This window comes from Ilyonectria robusta, assembly GCF_021365365.1.
Source record: "Ilyonectria robusta strain PMI_751 chromosome Unknown BGZ61scaffold_12, whole genome shotgun sequence".
Taxonomy (NCBI): domain Eukaryota; kingdom Fungi; phylum Ascomycota; class Sordariomycetes; order Hypocreales; family Nectriaceae; genus Ilyonectria; species Ilyonectria robusta.
Window position 1 is genome coordinate 809613 of NW_025764446.1, and position 20590 is coordinate 830202.

Here is a 20590-nt window from a genome sequence, read left to right on the forward strand (position 1 = left end):
GCCAATAAAATTCCTGTACAGCAATGGACATGGTACGGTTGGATATGATTTGACATTGAATTCATATTTCAGTTGCGGTGTACTGCTTCGACAAACAGGAGCTCATGATGGTTAGATGTCATGGCCAATCTCGTCAATGCAATGGTATCAAGATAACGTTCCCTTCTGAACGCCGTATCCTACACACGTTGCGTATTTTGTTTCCCTATTTTCCCCCTTTGACCGAACTCCCCACGATAGTCTCTCCCTAGGCCTTCCGCCTCTTGCCTCCCTGCTTGCCAGCAGCCTCGGCGGCCGTTGAGCTTCCCACTGCAGCCGCTGAGTTGGCGGCAAGGATGGCATCGAGGACGTCCGGGCTCGCATCGAGCAGCTCCTGGGAGACAGTGACACGCTTAGGGTCACTCTTGCCGATGAGGGGCACAGAAGAGGCGAGCATCTCCTGGAAGGGGATGGCGACGAACTGGCCAGTCTGGTCGAACCAGCTGGAGAAGGGCTTGGCGATCTTGACGGCACGCTTGTTCGAGTCTTTGCTGGTGACAGTGATGGTGAGGTTATATACGGGGACGTTCTTCTTGGTGGAGGTGGTGATGGAAATCTACAGGAAGCGGCATGTTAGCGGTGGTTCCATGATCGTTCCATGCGAGGACGACGAGAACAAGGGGATCTATACCGATTCGCCGGACGGGGCAGCGCCCTCATACACAATCCCCTTCTCGCGGACAGTGATCCATAACGTCAGGGCTGTGTTGATGAGAGTGTAGACGGCGACGGCGGCAGCTGTGAAGTGCTTGGTGTTCTGGAAGCCGAGCTTGTAGTCCCAGAGGAAGCAGGCGGCGGCGAGGGCAAATGCGCTGTAACCGAGGGCCAGGCGCACGTCGGTGAGGAAGTGGGACTGCTTGAACTTGAGGGAGTTGAGGTAGTTGGGGATGGCGTCGTCAGAGGTGTTCTTGAGGTCTGTTGTCGCGAGGAGCCACGGTGTCAGTAGGTCGCAGCAGAGGGCAGCGCAGGGCAGCGCAGGGCAGCAGCGCAACGGCGATTGAGCTTGCAGAGCTCCGGGGAGAGACGTACCTGCGAGGTTGTAGACCGAGATCTTCTCGGCGGAGTTTGCCATGGTGAACGGAGGGTGCTGTGATATGACGGAGGTGCGATATGTACGAAGTACTGCGGTGGTCTCGACAACTTCACCTTGGGGATATGGGCATAGCTGTCCCTTCAGGCTTCTGGCTTCTGGCGTCTCGCACTGGGGTTCAGTGGTACGTATCCTGTATTACAGCGGCTGTCCTACAGGGGCCAAGCGCTGGGCTGCCAGGGCCCTTGACGCTGGATTGGCGCGGCGGCGGTACCCGGCCCTGGGCGGGATTAGGTAAGCTCCCGGCCGAGCTGCGGCGCAATTGATGGTGCAGGTGGCTTTTGGCGACTCCATCTCTCCAAGCTGTTCTCCCGCCACGGCAGCATCACAGAGTCGCCACTCTACGACCATCGCCAACTCGCATCCCACGACCCGCGAGCCTCTGGCCGCCCGCCGCCGACACAATGGTTCAGATTCCCGTGCAGACCCTCCACCGGGACCCCCAGTTGTAGTACGTTTAAGCTCCCCCCGAACAGCCCGCGTTGGGTGTACCAAATCGCTAACCAATACGCCCTCACTCTAGCTACTGGATCCTTATTCCCATCACCGTCGTCATGGTCCTGACGGGTGTCCTGCGCCACTACGCCTCCGTCCTCATGGCCACGGCCCCCAAAAAGCAGGACATCAAGTCTATGCGCGAGCAGCGCTTCCACGGCCGCGGCGTGGCCCTCCGCAGCAACCATCACGTCCTCTCCCAGAAGGCCTTCGAGGCCCGCCGCGAGACCCTCTCCGCCGGCTACGAGTCGGGCGCCTACCTCAAGGAGCCTGAGAAGAAGGGCCAGCCCCCCGCAAACCCGCTGTCCGACCCCAGCGCCATGGACGGCATGATGGGCATGATGAAGAACAACATGGCCATGATGATCCCCAACACCCTCATTATGAGCTGGATCAATGCCTTCTTCAGCGGCTACGTTATCAGTATGTAACCCATCTATATTTAATACGGACTCAGCTAACTGTTAAAATAGTGAAACTGCCCTTCCCTATTACCATCAAGTTCAAGAGCATGCTGCAGGCGGGCGTGCAGACCAAGGACATGGACCCTCGGTGGATGTCCAGTATCAGCTGGTACTTCCTGTGCATCTTCGGTCTCCAGTTTGTCTACGTCTTCCTCCTCGGTAGCGATAACGGTATGTGGCCCTTTAAAACTAGATCCATGTCTTGAATCGATCGCTAAACATTGTTGCAGCCGCTAGCCAAGTTGCCCAGCAGATGCAGGCGCAGCAGATGCCCAACCCCATGGGCGGCCCTGGCCAGGACCCCGACAAGCAGTTCAAGGCTGAGGCCGAGAACCTGGCTGTCGTGGAGCACTACTCGGTGCTGGATGACGTCGAGGAGCGTTTGTTGGCGGGTATCAAATCGTAAATCAATACAACGAGCAAAATATACACCAGCAGATCTAGTCGCGGAAGCGCTCGTCCCTTGTCGTGTCTCTGTCTTCCATCTGCCCCCTTATCGTATCTGTTTCTCGCCGGTCTACTATGCTCCATCCCACCACAGGCACACGCCCAATCCTTCAGCAGCCATGCTGGCCTTTATCCGGTAGGGCGTCTTGGGGGGCGCGTCGTCGGCCTGGGACGGGCCGGCCGGGGCTTGATCATGCCACTCCTCGTCAACAATCTGGAAGCGGACCATTTCATGGTTATCGTAGAAGAGCCGTTCTTCGTCAAAGTTCCAGATCCAGAGCTGTTCGCCGTGGTTGCTGTCGGGTGCTGTTAGTTGCTCATCCCTCCATGATGTAAAGCCAAATATCTTACTATTCGGCTCCTTCGGGCAGCTCCTCGAACGGAACAAAAATGTCGTCGAAGAAATCGGTTCTCAGGTTGATGCCTGCGGGTGTGGAGCTGCGTATTCTGCCGAGCATGACCTCACCCTTGAAGGGACGGAACACGACCATACGGAACTCGACTGCGTTGTCTTTAGCAAAACAGGACATGCGTGGGGGAAGGCGTTTGATGTGACGAACCATTGATGTTGACCAGGCCGGTGCCATGACCAATTAGACCTTCTGAGGTCCAGAGAATATCATAGAGACAGATGCAGAGTCCAATCTTCTGGATGACCTGTCGTTCAGTGTGAGTATATCTTGAATCCCCTGTCTGAGCAAGCAGACGACGATGTAGGCGCTGTGGAGAGGGCGGACCTTATTAGAGTACTTGGCATTGATATTGTCCTCGATGGCATCTATGCTTCGCTTGGAGAAATCTTCTGGCGCAACCTGAACCAGGTCGGAGATCTTGGTCTGGTCGAAGGTCAGTCATCTGTGTATATGTATGTGTACTTCGTTGTATGGTGAGGGATGGACGGATGAGATGTACCAGGATAAACATGTTGGCGGTCGAGCACTTCCCTGATTCAAAGAAGGCAGTTCACGGGGTCGGCGGGGCTTTAGATGTCAAGGCAAGAGGTCATCGCAAAGCGGCGGATATGAAAGAGCTCATTACAGCATGATGCGCCAGTCGAGACTCTGTGAGTTTGTCATATCTTGACTCCCGCCATCTGAGAAACTTGGGCCATGGCAGAAAAAGAAATGCAGGTGTCGCTAATACGTTTGCGGTTAGTTCATATCGGTCAATGGCCCTCACCGCCTTCCTAGAGTGGCCTAGCGTATTCGTGTGCCGGGGTGCGGTGTGCATTGCAAAAGCTCGCCGTCACGTTTTGCCGCCGAGACAGAAGACCAGAGCTCGGTTTCGCTTCCCAAGTGGTGTCGTGCTTCCTTTTCCTCGCAGACGACTTCATCGTCGTCGGTATCGTCTTGCTCTTTCTTTCTTCGTCCATCTCTGGCGACTTGTTTGACTGCTGTCTCTTCTCGCCGCTCTCTTGTCACTCACTTCCCGTCTCTACGGTTCCCCCTGTACTCCCTGTACTCGGTACTTGCAACCCTGGCCCTGCTCTCAAGGTTCCCGTCCGATCGAGTCCATCCATTTCATCCGCGCACCACGAACCACGACTTTCCGTTTTCACCAACGCCTCGCTATCCAAGGATTCTTCAGTGCCGACTCGATAGCTTCGATTCTCTTTCCGACGACCTTGTCGCACTTGCCATCCGCTGCATGAGCCTCTAGTCATGTCGGCATACGGATACGGTCCTCCGCCACCTCCTCCCCCTGCGGCGGCGTCGGGAGGACACCCAAGTTACGGCCATCCGGCTCCATCGTATCCTCCTCATGGTCAGGGTCGAGGCGGAGGCTCGCATCACGGCCGCGGTCGCGGAGGACACTACCCAGGAGGTCGTGGCGACTACCACGGCTCGCCACAGGGGCATTACGAGTACACCGGCCAACCCTATCCCGCCCACAATCCTCCTCCCTACGGAGCCGCTCATCCTCCCGCTGGAAGCTATCCGCCACCACAACCCCAATGGCCTCCCGAGCATGGCCATGCTCCTCCACACGGCCCTGTACCGGTCCCGATGTCCTCCAGCAACTACCACCCCAATTACGCTCCTCAACCATATCCGCCCTCGCAATATCCTCAGCAGCCGCCATACGGTGCTCCCCAGCCGTACAGCGCTCCCTATCAGGGTCCCCCTCCTCCCAACCAAGCCCAGTGGAATGGTCAAGGACCGCCGCCCCAGGGCCATTATGGGAATGGTCGACCCCGAGGCGGATACAACGATCGCGGTGCTGCAAAGCCTCCAATGGGCGGACCGATGCGTCCCGGTTATGAGCACGAGTCAGTTCCGCCTCCCGTGAACGGTAGCTATGGACAACCATATCCTCACGATCCTCGTGCCGCCCATTACCCCCCGGCACAGTATCCTCCTTATCCTGGCCCCCCTCCCCCGCCTGGGCCTCCCCATCAGGACCCCTACTATGGCAAGACTGCTCGCCGTGGTCGGGGTGGTCACAGAGATGGAGGCTCTCGTGGGCGTGGCGGCTTTCATGGGAATGACAAGGCCCGCCATCACAAACCTGGCAACAATGAACCCAGCCATCACAAGCCGGAAACCCCCTCCGTAGGAAAGAAGAAGAAGCGCAAGATCAATACGCTTGGCCTGACCCCTGGAATGGATTCGGAGTCCGAGGATGATGAGGGCGAGGAGAAGGTTCTTAACGACCTGATCGGACAGGAAACTCTCCAGTACGTTCTCACCTAACCCTACTTTGTCTGTCATGCTGACCTCCCATAGCGTCAAAGACGTAGCCGCGTTCCTGGCAGACAGGAAGAAGCATTTCCCTACCAAGGCGCGTGTTGAAGCAAAGAAGGCTGCCGAGCTGGCACACAATGGCGAAGACAAGGCTTCCTCGCTCGAGAAACAAGCCGACAAACTCAGGCGACAGCTTCGCAAAGTTGAGTCATCCATTAAGCGCAAGCGAGAACAAGGAGACGAAGGCGACGAGATGAGAGGCCCTTCCGAGGAGTCTTCGGATGATGAGAAGCCAGAAGTCATGTCTACTCGTTCCCATGTCGCTCCGCCACCACCTCCCCCTGCAAAGAAAGCCGACGTTTCCAAACATTGCAAATATTATTCCACTGGTGGAACATGCGGCAAGAAGGGCAAGTGCCGCTTCGTCCATGATCCCGAGGTCAGAGAAGCAGCCATCAAGGAGCGTGAGGCCAACAACGGCCGGCTCACTATTCAGCAACGTCTGATCCTCAACGACAAGGAGCAGGAAGATCTCACCGTACTGCAATCCATCCAATACCTTCGCCAGAAGGGTCTCATGCAGCCGGATCCAGAAGACGAACAGAAGGAATCCAAGAAGAAGAACCATACTGTCCCGCCCCAGGCCACTACCAGCTTGCTCCCAGCTGCCTCTGCATCCCTTCCCCCCCCTCCCGTCAAGCGAGAGACTGGACTTCCTCGTCGCAATCCGCCGCCATCCATCATTCCCAGTGCGAATAGTACCAGCACCCAAGGGATAAAGCACTACCAAGGTTGGCTCCTAAGGCCGTACGGTAGCTCAAGCGGCAAACAATCTAAGAGCGACGATCTCCCCTGATTTCCATGGACCTCCCGACTGGTGGATTTAAACGAAGGTTATCTGGCTTTAACGCCATCTTTTCGTGGCTCTGTACTGAATGGATAGTTGTCCTTGGCTTGGCATCAGTACTGTTTTGTCCCGGGCGTGTCCGCGAGCGTTGCTCATTGTTTTTGCTTGCGTTCAAGTGTTCTCGCTCTCTGGGGTTTCCGGGCCTCACACACCGGCTGCTTACCAGAAAGTCGTTCTGAGTATACTGCCGAGATTAACACTGATGCGGCGGTTTGACCAGGCTCCTATCCTACTTGAGCTATCTTGGCAATCACCTTGCTCACTTTGCAAACTTCTACGATACAACCGTCTCGGTTCACCTCCAAGGACCTTCGACTTATCATTATTTTTGGCACATCACAGGAAGCTCCTTGGGATTGTCATCACTTGACTATGACCTTGGCTACTGGTATACATGGATACCCTTCGCTTTGGCCACCTGGGAATTCATTTATGGTAGTTCTTTCTAGCTCCTTCCTCCCTATTGTTTTCTGGTCTACCGGCTTTATTTCTTGCTGGCCTCGGATTCCGTTGACGGCAAAATGGCGTTTGAGGGTTCTGGTTGAGGGGTGACTTGATACCTAGACATCTGTATAATTCAAAGGTTTCAATTTTTTCTGGCTCTGGGTCTTGAAATTGGTCTCCATCAATCGTCGCAAAGTAGCGATGCGCATCTTTTCTTAATTCGTGTGACATCTCGCTTTGCTCTTCGCCCCCCCTTTGCGATTTTATTCCGACTAGAAACGAGAAGAGCATGAAACTTGTCACAGTGTGGAAGTACAAGAGATAGAACAAGCTCAATTCTGTCAACTGATGCATAATTGTTACTCCGCATTGCTTGATCCTGGCCGGTATCAATGTACACTTAACAGAGCTCAGCGAGTGCTGTGAATTGAACATCGTTGAGCCAAGGCACCGTCTTCCAGCTCACCCTTCAACTCGGCGATTTCCCTCATGATTTCCTGCTGGTTATGATGCACGACTCGGAAGTGATCCGAAAGATGAGCAATAATGTCCACGCTCCACTCGTCCTCTCCCTTTTCCATCATTCCAACTCTCGCCTTCAAATCCCACACCTCCTTCTGAAGCGCGTCGATAGTTTCCTCCATGCTGGCGAGGGTTTGTTCTGAAGGCTGCGCCTGCTCGATTATAGGCTCGCACACAGTTGAAGTACCCGACACGTCTGACCTGCTCTTGGCGGCGATTTTGAAGTCGTAATCCCTTATTTCATCAATCAACACGATCTCGCCGCAGAAGGCGTCGAAGTCAAGGGAAGTCTTCTCCCCTGGGTATATGACTCCGTCTTCTGGCAGTTCCTCTCCCCAATGTCTCGATATGAGGCCCTTGATTTCCTGGAGATCTGGGTGGTTCGGTCCCCAGCAAACTGCCAACACGAACCAATGTGGGAAAAACAGCAAATCGAATAATTCGTCGTACATCTTGTGGTTCGATGGAGAATCGTAGTTGACAATCTTCTCGGTGGGAGTCTTCCACGCTTTCTCGTAGACCAAGGTCTCCTTAAGCGTACGCTGCATGTCCGTAGTCATAGATGGCGCAATCCGGAGATAGTTGCTAACTAGGAGCTGTGCTCTGCATCTCTCCTCGTCGTCGGCGTTTGAGAGATCAAAGTCCATCACCGATAACGGGATAAGAGGTCTTTCAGGGTCGGTCATGTTGGCGCTTGACTTAAGAAGGGCCGCGAGGGTGGCAAGTGTTCGTACAGATGATTCGGCAATCGAGCACTGCGGCTCGTCCTGATTTTCTGTTAGAACTATGCAATAGACACTCGATTCAAGTGACATACTAAAAGAAGGACACCAGGTTGTATTTCAGGGCGTGGTGGTAGGCACAACCGTCTTCTCAAAACTCGAACGGTGGAGGAAGGATGAAGAAGGAAGAGAGAGTAACGCTAGAGATGAAGAATGCGAAAGAAAGTAGTCATCCATAAGCCGCTTAGCTCTGTGTTTATGCTTGCAATTGCTCGTGTAGGTTCTCGCTTGTGATTATCTTGCTCCTCTTTTGTAGGTGTAATTACAGTGTTGAGGAGCGAGTTCCCAGAATCCGGTCAGTGCTCCAGCTCTCAGAACTCCTCTGCTAATTTTCAGCAACTCATTGATCACTTATCCCGCAACAATAATTTAAGCAAACGCTCCACAACTCATTTTGGGGGAAATGTTGCTTGACGTCTTTCTTCTGGCATTCGCCCGACGCCTGGTCCTCAATTCGACCAGGACAACCTGGAAACCGCTAGCACACAAGGATCAAACACATGGATTTGCGACATTGCCATTAGAGGGTACGTGCGGACTTTATATTCTTAGCTAAATATATAAATAAATCTGTGCCAATGTTTTTTCTAATATTTGAGAGTACGGGTGAGTACTCATTAGACCCGTGGTGCTGAAAGCAATTTCCCCCGCACCATATCTACAAAGTCCTCAGGGAAGATTTCTTTGACTCGTACTCAGAAGGCATCTTCTCCAATGTAAGTCTACTGCTTCTCCCTTTCTTTCTTCAACTCCTCAGCCTCCTTGCACAGTTTTTCAGTGGTACATAGGATATCCTTGGCTCTGTCCTTGAGGATTGCGACTCTACCCTTGAGCTCCCGGACTAATTTCTTGATGACTTCTTCCTGGCTCTCTTCGGCATGCCCCCGAACGTAATTCGTCATGTTTTCAGGCTCCTCCCCCCACACCGCATATTTTTCCTCTTCCGACTTGAGGCAAATGCCAAACTTGATTGAATGATCCTCCTCGATTAAGACTGAAAGCTTCCAGACCGACCCCTGAGTATGGACATTGATAATCTTTTGATCAGGCGGTAAATGGTTCAACGGAATATCGACCCAAAACTCCTCGGTCGGAGGACTGGCGTCGGCCGTAACAGCATCAGCGACGGTGATCTGCTTGGGATCTTTGTAGATGGAGCAAATGACTTGCCCTCCCCATCCCTGCGGGTAGTTGGTGGTAAACTGATATCCTTCAGGGCAATGGATGGTTATTTCGTGGGGCTTTTCGAGATAGTCTAGCGACCACTCGGATTTGATGGTGCTGTCTCCAACCTCTCCTTGACCGCTGTTGGATTCCATGGTTGCAAAGAATCCAAGACCTGCTCTATTTGAAGGGTTAATGATAGTATTCGGGATGTCAATGGTATTCGTGAGGTTGATGGAGGACCCAGTACGCTCTAGCATGCAAGAGGAAGTAGGCCGGTTTATACTTTACGACAAAAATACAACCATTGTTTTACTTGTCACATACTGGCTTGTTCGCTGTACTATTAAGATTACTCCCTTATTTTTCTTTGAGTTGCGGCTATGTGCGCCCTTGTTTCAAGAACATGATGGACACGAACCATAGCAGCTGAATGAAGAGCAACACAATGTAAATTTCAGGATCTTAGGTAAAAGGCGAATCAGAAAAAGAGCTCATAGGCATTCTCACAATGTATCCTCCCCAGATTTAACAGAACGACAAGATATGTCCCAGAAGGCTTGGTGTATTTCCTCATGAGTTTTCTATCAGTGTTCTAGTTCATGTGGAGTCACAGTAATTGCAATCCATGAAATGAAACGTATACCCTTGCCAACCAGTCAGCGTGTTTCTATAGCAGTTATTTTCTAGAATGCATTGTGACGAATATCTTATTCAGGAGCAATTCGAATAGTATTCAAGCCATGTAAGGATAATTCAGGTTTTTATTTTTGGATAGTTTTGAAATGTGCGAATAGTAATGCTCTCAGGCAAAGCAAACAAACCATAGTTTGTATCCTTTCGAATTAAGTCTACACAGACAAGTGCCATTCTGAATGCCGCCCCCGTATCTATCTACACCCTCCAACCACCGTTGCTCCTTAGTCCAGCCCAGCCCAGCCCAAAGTCCAACCGGAGCCCCTTCTCCCCTACCATTGTTGACCACGCCATGCCATGTATCCATTGATTGTGTGAGTGTACACGTGAGTGTGAGTGTTCCGTGTGCGTTTGTGATGGGGAAAATGAGGAAATGTCAACTCCGTCGCTAATGTGGGCCCGTTGTAAAAGCAAACAAGCAAACAAGCAAAAGGGAAACGATGTTAAATATCGTCAAAACGCCTTCGTTCCCAAGTTTTGGGACCGTTGCCGAGTTCTCGCAATGTGAATTGTAAAAAAGGTCGTTGAAAGGAGCCAAAGGACTAGAGGTGCGAGTGGTGAAGGGGGAAGGATCAGCGACGACGACCACCACGAAGTTGATCGAGGGCTTTCCGCTTGCGGTCTTCCTTGGCGGCCTTCAGGCTGCGTTCTAAACGCTCTTCCTCGATGTCCTCACGGCGAGCAATGACTTCAGCTCGACGTTCTTCGACGTCAATGTCATCAAGACCTGCCTCCATATCAGAGGACCCGTCTGATGCATAATCGTAGCGAGGGCCTCCGTCGTCATCATCGTCGTCATAATCGATGAAGTCATCCATGTCCTCGTCATACCCATCGTCGAGGCGTGACTTGGACGTGGTTGGCCGAGGAGCTCGCGAGTTGAGAAGAGCACCACCCCTCACAACACTGTGCTTCTTGGTAGGGTTTCCAGGCTTGGGCCTCGCAGTACCGGTGTATCCTGTCGTTGCCGCAGCTGCCTTCTTCAACTTCTTCTCTCGCTCTTCCTCTGCTGCATACTTGGCAAGTTCTGCCTTCGTTGGGGCCGCCTTGCCATTACGCCCATCCTTCTGACTTCCGTTGATGGGTCCGCCGTTCCGTTGACCAGACTTGGCGGTACCGGAATATGCTGAAGGTCTCTGCGGCAGTTTCCTGTTATTCGGGGTCCGCTGATCGACCTTGGGCTCATCCTTCTTCGGAGCAGGAGCAGCAGCACCTTTCTGAACCTTTTTGTGTTGAATCTTGCCAACTTGACCCATCACGGCCTGTGCACGTTGGCCTCGTGCAAGAATCTCAGCAAACGATCCCTTCTTCGGGGCGGCTCGAGATGCGGCAGGACCACTTGACGGCCCGGGTGAAGGTCTACTGGGAGGAGTAGACTTCTGCACCCGGTTGCCTCCATTTAGCGGTCTGGAAGAGAGAACGCTATGCTTGGAGTTCATCCCATTCATAGGTCGCTGTGCCGGACTCGGTCGGTCGAGTGGTCGTGATGGTTGGTTGAATCTCGAAGGCGGAGCAGATGTCTCGACCGACCGGTGGGGTCGAGCAGCCTCGGGCCGCGGAGCCACCGAACTCGATAATGTTGCTGTCCGGGGCGTTTTGGAGGTATTCATGCGAAGATCCTCATCGGCCTTTCTCTTGGGCAAAGTGTTCGCTCGTGAGAGGCCCGGTGAGGGGGCGGAGGCGGGCCCATCGCCGCCGCTGATCTGGGCGAGGAGGTCCCCAATCTTGACCCATCACGGTCAGTTTTTTGCTAGATCTCCCAAGTTTGGCCACCACGGGGAGTTACTTACCGGCATCGCGTCTGCTAGAAGCCAGAGAGTTTGAAAATAGAGTCAACGGCCCTCTTAAAGCAAAAGAGGAGCAAGTAGCCTCGGGCGTAAATCGTGAGTCATTGAGCGATCCGGTTTCTCGTTCGCTCTGGTATCAGGCAGTTGTCTTTTTCTTTGCCCAGCCGTGGAACTCTGGTGGTGGCAGGCGCAGAGGCGGTAGAACCTGTGTATGTGATCGGATACACACGAAACTAACAAGCAAGGGAGAGAAAACTGAGGCGATCACGATACCAGGGAAGGGGGAAGCGTACAGGTAGTGAAGAACAAAGAAACGTCGCTGGCCAACTTTCAAAGCGGAGGATGAAATCAGGGAACGCCACAGAAGCTTGAGGCGCCAAAGCACGTGATCTGGACTTCGAGGTGTGGCGGTGCAACCGAATCATCGGGGCCCGGCAGCGGCATTCTCCGAACGCACCCCCGCCCTAACATTTCGCCTAAAGTGGATTTTGGTGCCCACAGGATCAAAATTGTCCTTGAAGTTCCGCGACGCCTGGAACTTTTTTACTTCGTCACCACGAAACGTTCAACTACGAACTCGAAGGCTTCAGTCTCCGCCCAACTTGCGGTTAAATTGATTGATTTCTCGTGTTCTTCTCTATCTCCCAGGTCAGTCACCTCCCCTCAACGCTGCCATCGACGAGCGCAAGAGCAATCCCCCCGCCGTCGCTTGTCATCGTCGCATTCATTTTGCGATCCACAGATTCTGACAAGTCTGCTGTAGAAATCACATTCAAAATGAAGCACCTCGCAGCTTACCTTCTTCTCGGCCTCGGTGGCAACACCTCGCCCTCCGCTGCCGACGTCAAGGCCGTTCTCGAGTCTGTCGGTATTGAGGCCGATGATGAGCGCCTGAACACCCTCATCTCCGAGCTCAAGGGCAAGGACATCAACGAGGTACGCCCTCCACCCCACGAGATATTTTACAATGCGCAGAGGACTAACAACTTCAATAGCTTATCGCCCAGGGCTCTGAGAAGCTTGCTTCCGTTCCCTCCGGCGGTGGTGGTGGTGGTGGTGGTGGTGGCTCCGGTGCCGCCGCTGGTGGCGCTGCCGCCGAGGAGGCTGTCGAGGAGGCCGAGGAGGGTACGTTACTTCCCACTGAGCGATTCTCTAATGATTGCATTGCTAACAACCGCTATAGAGAAGGAGGAGTCCGACGAGGATATGGGCTTCGGTCTTTTCGACTAAGCGGTTTCTCTCTAGAGAATTACACGGTTACGAAGCCTCACGAATTTCGAAGAAGTTACGCACAGGTTGTGCGACGGTTCTTACATGTCTTTGGCGTGGGAGGATTGGTTGCGCATGGCTGGATGGGGTCCCTCTACGGATTACATCTAGATACGGCTTATGAAAATTAAAACGGCTGAGCTTCTTCGAAATACTTCCTTGTTCGTTGTGTGTTTGTGAACGTGATGTTGTGTCTGCAAATTAGCCCTGGCATCAACCTACACTCAATGCTGCTGCTGAGGCGATGCCGATATCTCGAGACTGTTGCAAACCCTGAGCTTGACATAGCGGCGGGGGCCTACCCCGGCCAAGACGCCCCGGCGAGTGACTCAAAGAAGCACAAAGCATTAGGGCTCTGATACCAACCCTGGGTCTTCCGTACGTAAGTGCCGTGTCATTGCACCACTCTCTTGTAAACCTACAGGGCATCACCTTGCAACAGCAGCACGCAATTCCAACGGTCAATAACCACCAACCTCCGAATATACCCAAACTTATATCGTACGTTCATAAATTCACAAGGTCACAACAGTCGGAAAAAACCATGCCCGTTTGCGGCGCCAACACAGCCGCCCCCAATTCCAGATATAGAATCCCTACCTCCTGCCATCCGCGGCGGGTGTGCACACCCACAGCGTGTACAAGCTCCCCTGCGCCCCGCCACGGCGCTGCTGCACCTCATCAGGTCCCCAGGCCCGACGGAAGCGCCACGAGGCTTCCATAGCCCCCAAATTTAGCACCTAATGACCCTGGTTAGAGGCGACTAAATTATGTACGGGCATGTGTCGTCTTTCGGAATGATTGCCGCGCGTCCCCCTGAGCCGCGGGTCTGAAGGCTGCCAGGAAATGGCACTTCCGACGCATGACGGCGGGAGGCGTCTCCCTTCGCTGCTGTGAAAGGTGCCCGTGAACGCAGTCCAGCGACTAGCACAGGTACAGGAATACGTCAGAATCCATCTTTCGGAGAATTTACAGAGTATTTTCTATGTACTTCATCTTCATCTTGCCAAGGTTGTTCGTCCAACAAGAAATCTTCCACCACATGCAACACGCGACGCGGCAAGGGTCTCTAGACCTAGAATGAATGCGAGTCAAACGCCACAACGGTATTGTTGTACATTTTTTAAGACGAATGACGCGGGGGAAAATATTTGGCCAAAAAGATACACCAACTCCGTCTTGTCGTGGAGCTTCGTCCATCTGCCGTATAAGCCGAGGGGTGGCACACCCCGAATGAAAAAGAAAACAGCCCAATACCCTCTGATATTTCACCTTGCACGAATAACAGCAAACCATAAACTCCCATGTACCTACATGCTCCGGGTATGTGCAGTTAGATATTTCTCGATATTAGTTGTAGTGACGTGTTTGCCCCCGCTTATTTGGTCGGGCGATATCCGGACTCCTCGCCTGCCCATGAAAAGGTTCGCTGAGTTCCGTTGCCGTACTCCGGAAGAGGTGAGTTTCCGGGGTCTGCTGAAGCCGGAAGCTCGGCTGGTGCGAGCTGCTCTTGTGGCTTTGGCGATCCAGTGTGTTGTATTCCGAGATGCTGTGCCTGTACATTGGGGTCGCTACTTTCCGAGAGTCAGCAATCATAGCCACGTTGCGGATGAACTTCATGAAACTTACTAGTACGACCCAATTGTGCCATCTTGGGCAACCATGGGATTGTATCCTGGCTGGAACCCATATCCAGTACTGTGAGGGCTCATTGGCGGGCTCTGGCCGAATCCCGCTGACATGGGGCTCGGTTGTTGTGGTGGTTTGTTGTTTGCGATCCACACACTTCCGGCCGCAGTGCTCGGCGAGTCGAAACGAGCCTCAGTAACCGGAGGTTGCATGTTGGGGTGGTACCCTTCTGGAGCGGCGCTGTTGCGGAAGCTCTTGCGATAAGCCTTGTCGAATCCGCCTCGTCTTCCGCAGAGGTACACCATGGCACCGCCGAGAAGCAGCACGGCCACACCACCAATAGCAATTCCAGCAATTGCTCCTGCTCCGAGATGAGTGCCTCCCTGATTGTTGTCGGTATCGGAATTGTCGTTTGATGATCCGCCCGTCTCTGACGACGCAGCATCTGTCGGGGTCACAAAGCCCTCCTCGGTCGGCCAGGGCTCGCCTGGGGTCAGTTGATAGTCGACATCGTCGGCTTTGGTAAGCCACTCGTTTAGTGTCTCATTCTTGGACTGTAACATGGTCAGAACATTTATCTGATTGAAAAGAACTCCCATTTCATACCGGATTGATCACACCCATCATATGATATCTGACGCAAGATCCAGGAGCACCGCAGTAGAAGAAGATAGGATCTGTGTTGTTGACTCGAACACGGAAACGAGGGCCCTAGTCAAGTCAGTTTTACGACTTCTCGAAGAACACCATTGAGACATCTACTCACATCATCGGTAATTGCTTGGACAGTCTGTGAGCCGCTGGAGAAGCCAGTCCGATCTGTGCCAATGTAGTCGTATGGGATGCATGGATAGTCAAAGTCTCCCCGAATCACCCAATGGTTCGTAGGGTAGAATCGCCATTCGATGATGTCCCCGACGTCGGCCTCAATCTTGGAGGGTGTGAACTTGTGTCCAGACTACAACGGATCAGTGCCAGTCAAGAGTATGTTAAAGGGAGGCCACTTACAGCTCCAACAGCCACGGTGTGTGTCGTGATTCCGGTTTTAGTTGAGGTGCCTGTCGCAGATTTCTCCAGTGTAGACGAAGCATCTGCTGTGGCAGATGCGGCAGATGCGTCTGCTGTCGGAGTCAACCCCGATCCACCTGTCGTTGTTTGTGCCCATGCTCCCATAAGGGAGATGGACACAACCAGAAGGGATCTCGGCAACATCGTCACAGGGTCTCTCTCTTTTCGAGGGAAGTCTTGAAGCTACAAAGTCAGGCTTCAGGTGGAGTGACAGCGGGAGAAGCAAGGAAGGACAGACGGGGGGAAACGGAGCACGAAGTATGAAAGGACGAAGGGGGATGAGTAATGTATTCTTTCTCCTGCTGGGTCAGACTGCAGAACTACGAGCAGGGTACACAGAGGCGGACAAAAGATGGTGTGGGGGGGAATGACAGCCGAGAGATGGGAGCAATGGATGGCCTTGCATTTGGGGGCTGAGAGGCGGCCATGGCCGCTGATGGATACCTGTCTTGATGACGGGGATCTGAGGGCCTATTGGGGCATTGCTCCTGGTTGCAGCCATCCATGCAGTAGGATGCAACCAACACGAGCGTCGAGAGAAGGCCCGTTATACTGCAGGACATGCTGTCGCCCACCAACAAAGAAACTCGAGCATCGCCCGCCCCGGTCATCTTCGGCCAAGCTAGCAAGACATCAATGGCTTGGTAAGGTGTGTGTGTCGATCATTGACGGTGCCAACCAATCTTTGTTGGCCGAACCCGACTTGGGGATGGTCAAGTTGCGACTGGGAAGTTCCACGAGGAGTCACCAGAGATTGAGGGCCCAGTGGCTTCTCGGGCTTGCGACATTGAAGCATGCACAAAGGCGGTCATGGCAAATGTGGTCTGGGCCATGGCGACTTGGACGAGGAGGGCAACTAGGGCCACTGCCAAGGACGAGTCTCTGGATACAGTCAGCACTTTCCTCTGTACGTGGAAAGATAGTCTAGAGTACCAATATACTAGTAAGCACCAGCCCTGTCAGGCTGCAAGCCAGGGTCTCACCCTGGTAATGACATTAGCACGCACAGCCTATCCCAAACCTTGTTGGGCGGCCGCCCTTGTCGTGGGATCCTAGAGTTTGAAGAGCGATGGGATGCCGGTTCAGCTTGAACCCGAGGCCCTTGTGCCTAATATGTGGCCATCCGCGGTTCGCAGATGCCCCATCCATAGGGTATCACCACAACGGCAACAGTTCGCTCCAACGCTATTAAGGTCAAGCAAGGTACGAAGTCGGCAAAGGCCGCAGGGGAGACGCATGTGATGGTACAGAGAGCGCACACTGCTAAGCGTGGCCAGGGCCGGTACCTGTCAAGCGAATCTCCTGATACCCGGAGAGGCTTGGCCTGCTGCTCAGCCCAAGCAAGGGAGGCCGGCATGTTGGTCGTCGTTGGACAGCTGTCCTTGAGCGGGGCGTTCCATGCAGATGCAGCAAACGAAACAAGATATGAACCGGCAATGCGAATAGATCAGAGTGGAGACGAGCGATTCCTATTGATGGACACGACGGCCAAGGCAAGCCCGGGCCTCCAATGGGACCGGCCGAGGTCTTTGTTGTAAGGTAGGGTTGCACCTCCACGCCTCCCCCGCTTCCTCTTCCAGCTCCCTTCCTTCGTTCTTTGCCCGGCTGCTGAGCTTGGATTCGGGTACGAGGTTGGGTGTCCGGGGCGTCTGTAAAGCCTCCGGTGGTGCCTTGAGTAGCAGGTCGCAGGTCTCAGGTCGCAGGCGCAGATCGCAGTCTGGGCCAACAGGAAATCCCGGTTTCTCACACATGCATCAATGAGGCGACCGAGGTCTCAAAGTTGCTATTGTGTATCTCGCAGCCCACCGAATGCAGTGGCTGGAGAGTTGGGGCTAGGGAAAACCGAAAAACAGAGGGGAAGTGTGGGTGGTGGTGGGTGTAGAAGGGAAAATCCTGGGACCGGTTGAAGATAGACTCGACGCGATAGGTCTGACCAGACGCAGCTTCCTTGTTTGGCTCGTCAATTGTGTGCGAGCCTATCGAGATTTTGGGGTCGTGCCTGCTTCGTCGTGAGTGCATGCCGTATGTACAAAAGGGAATGCATGGCCAATGAACCAAAGTGCCATGATCTGCAATCCTATCTCTTCTTGGAGCTCTTTTCTTTTGCTGTATTTGTTGTTTTGTTGAGTGTTCGTGCGGTACCTACTCCGGTAGCTGGACACCGCCAGGGGTCTGACCGCCCCGTGACATACATGCACACCGGCACGGAGAGAGGCAGAATCCATCCCATCAATATTGCAAAAAGAATTTCTTGTTCTGCCAATAGTTAAGTTTCTTATCCTTGCGACTTATTGCGTGTGGAAATCACCCGTGGTCACGTCTTATGCAAATGAGCTTCAGCGGGTACCGGACCTTGAAAGTTCATGTACCTATCAACAGCTACTACACGGACTAATGAAGCATGCTTCAAGACATTACCCTCTTGCCTGTCATGTTTCCAACAAATGTGTCCCAGGATCATCAGCCAGCCTCAGTTCCACCTAGGACATGGCTGGAGCCCGGTCATGAGTTCTAGAAGTCGTTAGGGATAGCATCATAGTGACACAGGGCGGAGAGATGGCTTGCCTTCGACAAATACAACCGCTTTCAGCCTTAGCCCTTTCGAGCTGCATCGAGATAATTTACCGAGCCCGTAGGGCTTAATGACCATCATCTCAGCAAGCCAGATCCCACTACTCAGAACCAACGTCAGCCACGTCTGACTGATGAGGCTTGCGGTCTTGGCTGTGCCCAAGCGATTGGCTCGGAATGTCAGAAGCCCGTTCGGTCCACTACCGACTAGGATATTACCGTTGGCCATTAAGATGACGATTTACCGAGCCGTCATCACTGTCTAAGTTAGCCCCCAGCTCGTCGGAGCATAAATGGGGGGGGGGAACGTGTACGTACATCATACGTACCATACAACCGACATGTCACTAAGCCGAAGAGGCCGCCGTTCATCTTGCACAAGCACAGTCGGGAGAATATTGTACAGGACACTCAATTAATTCTGTTTATTGTAGTACATCGACATCCAACGGCCCCCCCTTTATTGGGTCTTGGCCTTGTTGGTCTGCCCCTTGCCTGAGAAGAAGTCACTCTCTTGCACCAGCCTCACAAGACACCAGAGATAGCAGATGACGAAACCGGCTGCCCCGACACCTACATTGGCCACGACCCAGAGGTCTGGCTTGTCGATAGGGGGGGTCACGAATTCGTCAACGACATGCCATGCGCCCATGAACGCATAGAATGACCAATGCAGGAACGCCGTGCCCCATTGAGCCCAGGCGGACTGCCCTTCTTGAAAGTATGCGCTGAAAGATGTCGGTGGGAGACCCAGAAGGTATGCCCAAAGCAGGGTCAGGACCATATACGGAACTCTCAGGTCGACGCGGCGGAGCAAGGGAAACATTGTCCAGGCACCGAGGAGGTTGGCGAATCCCACCCATGCCCGGATATCCTTGCTCAATCCCTGTTTTCCAGCCAGAAGCAATGTCATGGGCATCAACGGTAGCAGCACACTCTTCTCGTGAACCTGGTAGCTGAAGAGGAAGAAGCCCCAAGCCGTGGCAGCGAAGGCATATGGCAGCGCGGTCTTGCGGGGTCGTAGGAATAGGATAATGTTCGGAGGCACGATGGCCAGGAGTGTAGCGCCGAGGGCAGCCTTTTGAAGCAGGGCAGCAGGAAGCTGGTGAAGCTTAACGATGACATTGGCCGCGCACCAGAAGTTGGCGACCTTGTCCTCAAATAATCCACGAGCAAAGGGGAAGATGCGATGAATCATCTGGATCATTTGTTCAACGACAGGGTAGTAGTACGAGTCCGTGTCAAGATACTCGGTAATGCCGGGGAACAAAGGAAGAGGCTGCGGTGGGCCATCAAATTCCGGCCTGGAATCAATTCCTTGAGTAGCATCATAGAGCGTGCCGAGGATGATGGGCAGTACCAGGACGGCGAAGGCGATGATGGTAACCAGTGCGATGCCAAAAAGTCTAGTCAAGTTGATTCGAGGGGTGATGCATCGACCCAGGAGATAGGAGAAGACACTGAAGGCGTAGTACAAAGCCATCTGCTTAAATCCTAGAGCTCCGACGAAGAAGACGGCAGCCCATTTGTATCGCTCGGCAATCATGCTTGACATGCTGGCAAGCACAAATCCAAGCATAACGGTGTTGTACTGGAAGTGGACGTGGTCGATGAGGATGGTCGCAGGCTGCATGAGGATTGCGACCAAGGCGACTGAAGACGTCCAGTTTGCGACTCCTTGAAGCCGGCTGTATCGTCGCACGAACACGATAGCGGCCGGAACATAGATGAGGTATTCAGAAACAATGACTGTGGCCCTCATGAAGATCTTCAGGTTGGGATCATCGGAGCCTCGGGAGGCGAACAGGGTGAACCATGATGGGTCGATGAGAGCACCAATCTTGCCCAAGAGCCAGCTGTGGTAGGCCGTGAGGGGAGGATAGTCGAGTCCCCACCATTGCAGGTCGTGGAAGTACCATTGCGAGATCGGGAGATGTGTCGTAACCTCCATCCAGTGACGTTGCGCCTCGTAGTCGCCAAACATGGGCGGTTTCTGGAAACCTGCAAAGGCAACGTTAGCGGGAGAGACGACAAAACAGCAACATTGACGCCTTACCAGAGTATCCCCAAAGTCCTGCAGCCCATCTAAAGAGCCCGACCACCATGAGAATCACGGGCAGCACCTCCCATTGCGACGACGAGCTACGCGCTGGCCAGAGGAAGGCCGCCAGGGGGAAGGCAGGCGTTCGCACCAGAGGCTCAGATCGTGCGGGTTTGTCGGAGCCATTGCCAGGCTTCTTGAGCTTGCGCCGCGGCTTGTGCGGTGACGGTGAAGGGCCAGCCATTGTCACCAGGCGTATGAGGATTCGGAGGGACACGCGAGCTTCATGGACACAGGCAAGGGGGCGGCTCTGCGGAGAGTTGACGTGGAGCTGGCGACTAATATCGACCGCAATAAGAACACCCCGGAAATTTTGGCGGAGCTCAACATCCAAGAGCTCCGCGTGTTCGGAACAACCCCGGAGTGCCAAGACACAGTGCCAAGTCAGCTATGTCTACACAGTATTCGGATGCTCAGACAACAGCTTGGCA

The 20590-nt window shown here is 53.6% G+C and overlaps 11 protein-coding genes across 11 annotated transcripts; 4 read left to right on the top strand and 7 right to left on the bottom strand.

Moving 5' to 3' along the window:
- Positions 1-65: 65 nt before the first annotated feature.
- BGZ61DRAFT_48019 (microsomal signal peptidase 25 kDa subunit-domain-containing protein) lies at positions 66-1251 on the bottom strand. Its single transcript, XM_046249164.1, has 3 exons — positions 1069-1251; positions 671-954; positions 66-595 (listed from the first exon to the last, which is right to left on the bottom strand). Exons 1-3 carry the CDS (start codon positions 1109-1111, stop codon positions 248-250), a joined length of 675 nt encoding a protein of 224 aa, XP_046103281.1. The 5' UTR covers positions 1112-1251; the 3' UTR covers positions 66-247.
- Positions 1252-1446: 195 nt separating this feature from the next.
- Positions 1447-2690, top strand: BGZ61DRAFT_48076 (integral membrane protein DUF106-domain-containing protein). The gene is made up of 4 exons (XM_046249234.1): positions 1447-1580; positions 1653-2047; positions 2098-2259; positions 2319-2690. The coding sequence occupies exons 1-4, from the start codon at positions 1534-1536 to the stop codon at positions 2492-2494; spliced, it is 780 nt and encodes a 259-aa protein (XP_046103282.1). The 5' UTR covers positions 1447-1533; the 3' UTR covers positions 2495-2690.
- On the bottom strand, positions 2609-3459 carry BGZ61DRAFT_533585 (RNA polymerase III subunit Rpc25-domain-containing protein; the record flags this gene model as incomplete). The annotated part of the gene is made up of 5 exons (XM_046254030.1): positions 2609-2831; positions 2887-3037; positions 3096-3192; positions 3273-3371; positions 3448-3459. The coding sequence occupies 5 exons, from the start codon at positions 3457-3459 to the stop codon at positions 2609-2611; spliced, it is 582 nt and encodes a 193-aa protein (XP_046103283.1).
- Positions 3460-4196: 737 nt separating this feature from the next.
- On the top strand, positions 4197-6075 carry BGZ61DRAFT_533586 (uncharacterized protein; the record flags this gene model as incomplete). Its single annotated transcript, XM_046254031.1, has 2 exons — positions 4197-5212; positions 5262-6075. 2 exons carry the CDS (start codon positions 4197-4199, stop codon positions 6073-6075), a joined length of 1830 nt encoding a protein of 609 aa, XP_046103284.1.
- A 905-nt stretch (positions 6076-6980) lies between these two features.
- BGZ61DRAFT_479132 (uncharacterized protein) lies at positions 6981-7778 on the bottom strand (the record flags this gene model as incomplete). The annotated part of the gene is made up of 1 exon (XM_046249074.1): positions 6981-7778. One exon carries the CDS (start codon positions 7776-7778, stop codon positions 6981-6983), a length of 798 nt encoding a protein of 265 aa, XP_046103285.1.
- Positions 7779-8596: 818 nt separating this feature from the next.
- On the bottom strand, positions 8597-9193 carry BGZ61DRAFT_479133 (uncharacterized protein; the record flags this gene model as incomplete). The annotated part of the gene is made up of 1 exon (XM_046249075.1): positions 8597-9193. The coding sequence occupies one exon, from the start codon at positions 9191-9193 to the stop codon at positions 8597-8599; it is 597 nt and encodes a 198-aa protein (XP_046103286.1).
- Positions 9194-10216: 1023 nt separating this feature from the next.
- BGZ61DRAFT_48117 (uncharacterized protein) lies at positions 10217-11642 on the bottom strand. The gene is made up of 2 exons (XM_046249268.1): positions 11525-11642; positions 10217-11458 (listed from the first exon to the last, which is right to left on the bottom strand). Exons 1-2 carry the CDS (start codon positions 11528-11530, stop codon positions 10307-10309), a joined length of 1158 nt encoding a protein of 385 aa, XP_046103287.1. The 5' UTR covers positions 11531-11642; the 3' UTR covers positions 10217-10306.
- Positions 11643-12218: 576 nt separating this feature from the next.
- BGZ61DRAFT_48159 (60s acidic ribosomal protein-domain-containing protein) lies at positions 12219-12877 on the top strand. The gene is made up of 3 exons (XM_046249308.1): positions 12219-12457; positions 12517-12636; positions 12707-12877. The coding sequence occupies exons 1-3, from the start codon at positions 12299-12301 to the stop codon at positions 12749-12751; spliced, it is 324 nt and encodes a 107-aa protein (XP_046103288.1). The 5' UTR covers positions 12219-12298; the 3' UTR covers positions 12752-12877.
- A 1291-nt stretch (positions 12878-14168) lies between these two features.
- Positions 14169-15631, bottom strand: BGZ61DRAFT_494818 (uncharacterized protein; the record flags this gene model as incomplete). The annotated part of the gene is made up of 5 exons (XM_046250802.1): positions 14169-14361; positions 14420-14973; positions 15026-15130; positions 15186-15377; positions 15428-15631. 5 exons carry the CDS (start codon positions 15629-15631, stop codon positions 14169-14171), a joined length of 1248 nt encoding a protein of 415 aa, XP_046103289.1.
- A 104-nt stretch (positions 15632-15735) lies between these two features.
- On the top strand, positions 15736-16571 carry BGZ61DRAFT_48229 (uncharacterized protein). The gene has a single exon (XM_046249382.1). It carries the CDS (start codon positions 15840-15842, stop codon positions 16413-16415), a length of 576 nt encoding a protein of 191 aa, XP_046103290.1. The 5' UTR covers positions 15736-15839; the 3' UTR covers positions 16416-16571.
- A 1947-nt stretch (positions 16572-18518) lies between these two features.
- BGZ61DRAFT_354128 (family 57 glycosyltransferase) lies at positions 18519-20343 on the bottom strand (the record flags this gene model as incomplete). The annotated part of the gene is made up of 2 exons (XM_046240586.1): positions 18519-20059; positions 20115-20343. The coding sequence occupies 2 exons, from the start codon at positions 20341-20343 to the stop codon at positions 18519-18521; spliced, it is 1770 nt and encodes a 589-aa protein (XP_046103291.1).
- Between the last annotated feature and the right edge of the window lie 247 nt (positions 20344-20590).

What these genes read in the sequence shown, in the direction of transcription:
- BGZ61DRAFT_48019 (XM_046249164.1), bottom strand. Translation starts at nt 1,111, where the DNA reads ATGGCAAACTCCGCCGAGAAGATCTCGGTCTACAACCTCGCAG. An exon ending in CTCGGTCTACAACCTCGCAG is followed by an intron (nt 955 to 1,068) that starts GTACGTCTCTCC and finishes TCGCGACAACAG; the next exon opens with ACCTCAAGAACACCTCTGAC. An exon ending in CTGCCCCGTCCGGCGAATCG is followed by an intron (nt 596 to 670) that starts GTATAGATCCCC and finishes CGCTTCCTGTAG; the next exon opens with ATTTCCATCACCACCTCCAC.
- BGZ61DRAFT_48076 (XM_046249234.1), top strand. Translation starts at nt 1,534, where the DNA reads ATGGTTCAGATTCCCGTGCAGACCCTCCACCGGGACCCCCAGTTGTA. An exon ending in CACCGGGACCCCCAGTTGTA is followed by an intron (nt 1,581 to 1,652) that starts GTACGTTTAAGC and finishes CCCTCACTCTAG; the next exon opens with CTACTGGATCCTTATTCCCA. An exon ending in CCTCCTCGGTAGCGATAACG is followed by an intron (nt 2,260 to 2,318) that starts GTATGTGGCCCT and finishes ACATTGTTGCAG; the next exon opens with CCGCTAGCCAAGTTGCCCAG.
- BGZ61DRAFT_48159 (XM_046249308.1), top strand. Translation starts at nt 12,299, where the DNA reads ATGAAGCACCTCGCAGCTTACCTTCTTCTCGGCCTCGGTGGCAACACC. An exon ending in AGGGCAAGGACATCAACGAG is followed by an intron (nt 12,458 to 12,516) that starts GTACGCCCTCCA and finishes CAACTTCAATAG; the next exon opens with CTTATCGCCCAGGGCTCTGA. An exon ending in CCGAGGAGGCTGTCGAGGAG is followed by an intron (nt 12,637 to 12,706) that starts GCCGAGGAGGGT and finishes ACCGCTATAGAG; the next exon opens with AAGGAGGAGTCCGACGAGGA.
- BGZ61DRAFT_48229 (XM_046249382.1), top strand. Translation starts at nt 15,840, where the DNA reads ATGGTGTGGGGGGGAATGACAGCCGAGAGATGGGAGCAATGGATGGCC.